Below are 5,242 nucleotides of genomic sequence, written 5' to 3' on the forward strand. Positions count from 1 at the left end.
TCTATCTATCTATCTATCTATCTATCTATCTATCTATCTATCTATCTATCTATCTATCTATCTATCTATCTTGGTTTTTTGAGACAGGGTTTCTCTGTAGCTTTTAAGCCTGTCCTAGAACTTGCTCTGTAGACCAGGCTGACCTCAAACTCACAGAGATTCACCTGTCTCTGCCTCCCAAGTGCTGGGATTAAAAGTGTGCTACACCACTGACCGGCTACTTTCAGTTTTTACCTTTGGTTATACTATAGGACACAACACAAAAGTATGCCAGGACACTTTGGGGCTTTAAAAGAATACACAAGTCACATATGGAAGAATTCTCAGAAGTTATTTAGAGTAAAAGCAGCTTGCTAAAGTGCACAGTTGATAAGAGGGGAAACACAGGAGGAAAACCACATTTCATAGTCACATTCCCAGGCAACAGACACTTGCATCAAGACTCTAGAGATGCTAACACACCAACTGCAGTGTTTGAATGAGAATGGCCCCCATAGGTCCTTATGCTTGAATACATAGTCTGAAGTAGGTAGAACTGTTTGTGAAGGATCAAGAGACATGGCCTTATTGGAGGAATGTGTCATTGGGGATGGGTTTTGAGGTTCAAAAGTTTGGTCATTCCCAGTTAGCTCTCTCTGCCTTCTATTTGGGGATCAAACTGTGAACTTTCAGCTTTTCCTGCTGCCATAACCTTTGCTCTGTCATCATTGACGCTAACCTTCTGAAGCCATAAACCCAACTAAATACTTTCTTTTATAAGTTGTTTTGGTTATAGTATTTTGTGAGAGCAATAGAAAACTAAGACACCAACACATTTTTTTCTAGTAAACAGAATTAAACATCACTAGTATTTCTTTCAAACTTAATGTTGGAAGTATCAAATTTGTTTAAAATCTAACTTCTCATAGTTTTAAATAAAGGCCTGATTCATGAGACAACATTCTCAAGTTTTACTATAGGATAAAAATAAAATAATATTTATATACCTCAAAGTTATTGTTTCTTAAAATAAAAAGATAAATTTGTTTAGCATCCAAATGTCTGGGTAATTGCGTTAGTTCATTTTCTTTGAATCCTGAGAAGTTGCAACCCTAGAAAAAAATGGAAATGTTGTTTAACAAAAATTATTTCTCTTCTTAATATAGTGGTTTCATATTACTTCAGAAGACAAATATTTACCATTTAAAAAACATAATAATGCTATTTTATGTTACTACATCAAAAATTATATATTTATCCTAGGAAAAAATTTCATCTATTTTGTTTCTGAGAAATTAAAAGCATTTGTATATTTGTAATACAAATTTTAAAACAAAATGGGATCATATTTTGAACATATTTTGGCAAATACTCAAAATATCAAATATTTTAGATAGGCCATGCATAAAGACACAAGAACAGGGTAGAACAGAACGTTTTCTAAGCCTGTCCTAAACTCTTGTTCTTGGAGTACAAACTTATAGCTATATCTACATCTATAGCAGTATAAGTATTCTTGTGGCCCTATATAATATACCTGATACATAATCTGGCAGTATAGAAAATTGGAATACCTCTATATTCTTCTCTGTCTCCATTTCATCAGAAAGCTGGAAAATTTCAAAACAAAATATTTAAAATTCTAAATTAAAGGATTTTTACATTAAAATACTGATAAATAACCCCCAAAATATTTATATTTGACAATAATTAATAAAGTTTTGGTTCACATAATCACTTATTAAAGAACCAAACGAAGAGATATACACATATATGCATGCTGTAGATTATGCTCATTGTTAATAAAAACTGATTGGCCAATAGCAGGGCAAGAAGAGATTGGGTAAGACAGCCTGACACAGAAAGAATGATGAGAGACAAAAGGGTAGAGTCAGGAGAGTCACCAGAGAAGCCAGTCAGTCACTGAGGAAACAGGACATGTAAAAAAATCAGGTAATAAGCCACTAGCCATGTTGCAAAGTACAGATAGAAATATAGGTTAATTTCAATATAAGAGTTAGCTCATAATAAGTCTGAGTCATTGCCTGGGCATTTATAATTAACAGAAGTCTCTGTGTTTATTCGAGGGTAGCTGCAGGACAGGAAAACTTCCATATACGTACATATATATGCATGCATATATATCACACAATACATATTATTATATATTACATAAATCATACGTATTATATAATATATATCTATTAAAATTAATCTCAACTAACTTATGACGTGATGATTTCAGGGCTATAACATTGAACATCAAAAAATAAGTTCCTAAATCTTCAAGCAGAAATGTTGCTTAACAAAGACTGAAAGGGCAGTTTGTTTGTTTGTTTGTTTGTTTGTTTGTGTGTTTGTTTGTTTTGAGACAGGGTTTCTCTGTGGCTTTGGAGCCTGTCCTACAACAGTTTTAAAGCATTATCAGTTCTTATCTGTAGAGCAACAGCATTTACATTTCTTATGAAAATACATTTTTGAGAGATGGTAAACACTAATATCATACCATTATCTTCCTCTGCCTACAGTGTTCTTTTAAGAAGGCCTTGTATTTTTCCAGATTTATATGTGAACCTTTAAGAAAAAGGAATTGGCAACAGTGAAAAAAAATCAAAAACAGGAAAATTCTAGATATCTAATTATATATAAAACTAGTCAATGAAACTAATTAAAATTTTTTGACAAGCACACACCCTTAATAAATAGTGGAACTGTTGTTATCTTCTAATTCCTTTTGTTTTCCCAAAACATCAAGCCCACCTACCATGGCTGTGGTACTATAGTAGCTAACATTTTACCTCAGCTGATATCTAACAAAGAAGTCACGTTTTTTAAAAAATCATTCAGCTACATAGATTTGTCAGTTTCAAAATTACCTTAAATTCAACAACATGCAGTACCATGGTGAATGGCCCAGTGAAAGATATGTGCAAAGTGATTTATACAATGTAAGATCTTAAACTACCTCTGATATTCTTACACTGAAAACAATGTGTATATATGTATGTATGTGTATATATATATTTTTGCATATATATACATATGTGTATATATTTATACTTTTAAAGGAGGAAGTTATGAAAGGAAAATTTTCATATTCTCTCTGCTTACTCGCAGATATTTTCTTTACAAAATAATATATGTATTTATATAAAAGTTACATATATAGTTTATATATGCATATGTAAGAGATATGTAAATATAAATATATATTAATTAGGTACATATATACTACACATATACCTTCTATAAAATAAATGAATTTTTATAATCTAAAAATTCAACATGAAAAATTTAAATTATGAATTCAAATATGAACTTAAACACATTTTTGAATTTGAAAAATCTAAAGTCAAAGGATATTAAATATCTAAACTATATAACTAATCAAATTTATATAATAAACAGAGCAGGCTTTATTAACATAGCCAGTATCAACATGTTCAAGCATTCTGTTTAACAGGTTGACTCATTAAATCATGAATAAGACAGTGGAGAAGCCAGGATGGGACTGGGAATTTTGGCTTTAGCAGGTCCCTGAGTCAGCACAGGAGGGAGGCTTTGCCGCTGTCTGGACAACTTGTTGGTAATTATGTATGCCCTGGCCTTTGAGATCACTTGTCTTCCTACTGTCATCTACCTGAAATCTGGTCACCTCAGCCTTCCTCCTAATCGTCTCATGAATGAATGCATGCCAACACTGAAAGAGAACGAAAGTAATCTGAACAAAGAGCCTCAAGTAACAAACCTAGGGTAGGTGCACAGGTACCAAAGAATGGACAAAAGTAACATGAAAAAACACATTTTGATGCATCCCCCAAATTAATCCTATAATAACAAACTGCAATGAGAATGGTCTTGAAGATATTATGGACAAAGAATTCAAAAGAATAATTTAACTATATCAAACAACTCAAAGAGGATACCAATGTACTCAAAGAGGATACCAATGTACTCAAAGAAAACAAAGAGGTGAATGAAATGCAGAAGTCATTCTGAGACAAAAATATAGAATTTAATAAGGAGAGGGAATTGTCAGAGAAAACTCAAGCTGAAATGATGTTGGAAGTGAAAAACTTAATAAGCCAAATCAAAATGTCAGTGGAAAGCCTCACCCGCAGAAACTAAACAGAGAAACACTGGAGTCAATGACATGGTAAATAAAATGGACCTAACAAACATCTACAGGACATTTCAACCAAACATAACAGAATGCTCATTCTCCTCAGCAGCCCATAAACTTTCTCCAAAAATGATCACAAAATAAGACATAAAGCAAGTCGAAACAAATGTAGGAAAGTTAAATAGCATCCTACATTTATTCAACCATAGTGGACCAAAGCCAGATGTCAATAGCAATAGAGCCCAGAGAAAGCACACAAACTCAAGGAAGCTACACTACCACTGAACAGTAATTAGACAAGGAAGATTATCAGTAAGGGGGAAAAATCCTGGATGTGAATGAAACCAAAACCACAATGTGCCACAATCTATGGGACACAATGAAGGACTAGGGAAAGTTGATGCTAATGCAGGACAACTCAGAGCATCCCATTCAAACCAGGAGCGAGGGTCAGAGCTTTCACTCTCTGTTCAACACAGTGCTTGAAGTGCTGCCTACACCATGACAGCCAGAGACAAAAGTACAAAGAATAGGAATAGAAAAGGAAAAACTAAGAAAATCCTTATTTACAGATTATGTGATTCTACACAGACCATAAAGAGTCTGTTAAAAAGCTTGTAGACCAGATAAATCTTCCAACAAAGTGGTAGGATACAAAAAAGAAGGTACTGAAAATGATATAAAGGAGTCAGTCTCATTCACCTCACACACACACATACATACACACACATACACACATATACACATACACACACATATACACATACACACACATATACACATACACACACATACACACATATACACACACATACACACATATACACATAAACACATATACACACATACATACACACATATACACATACACACACATATACACACACATACACACATATACACATACACACATATACACACACATACACACATATACACATACACACATATACACACATATACACACACATACACATACATACACACATATACACATACACACACATACACACATATACACACACATACACATACATACACACATATACACACATACACATATACACACACATACACACATACACACACATACACACATATACACACACATACACACATATACACAGATATACACACACA

At 33.2% G+C, this 5,242-nt stretch overlaps 1 protein-coding gene across 1 annotated transcript in view; it reads right to left on the reverse strand.

The window, feature by feature from the left end:
* Fam227b (family with sequence similarity 227 member B) overlaps positions 1-5,242 on the reverse strand; it is a 151,739-nt gene that overhangs the window by 134,696 nt on the left and 11,801 nt on the right. Inside the window, exons 5-7 of the mRNA XM_013352645.1 lie at positions 2,486-2,553; positions 1,554-1,589; positions 987-1,091 (exon numbers count right to left, since the gene is read on the reverse strand). Of these exons, the coding sequence (XP_013208099.1) occupies positions 987-1,091; positions 1,554-1,589; positions 2,486-2,553 (209 nt within the window). The remainder of the gene's footprint in view (positions 1-986; positions 1,092-1,553; positions 1,590-2,485; positions 2,554-5,242) is intronic.

Source organism: Microtus ochrogaster (genome assembly GCF_000317375.1).
Source record: "Microtus ochrogaster isolate Prairie Vole_2 chromosome 14 unlocalized genomic scaffold, MicOch1.0 chr14_random_1, whole genome shotgun sequence".
Lineage (NCBI taxonomy): Eukaryota > Metazoa > Chordata > Mammalia > Rodentia > Cricetidae > Microtus > Microtus ochrogaster.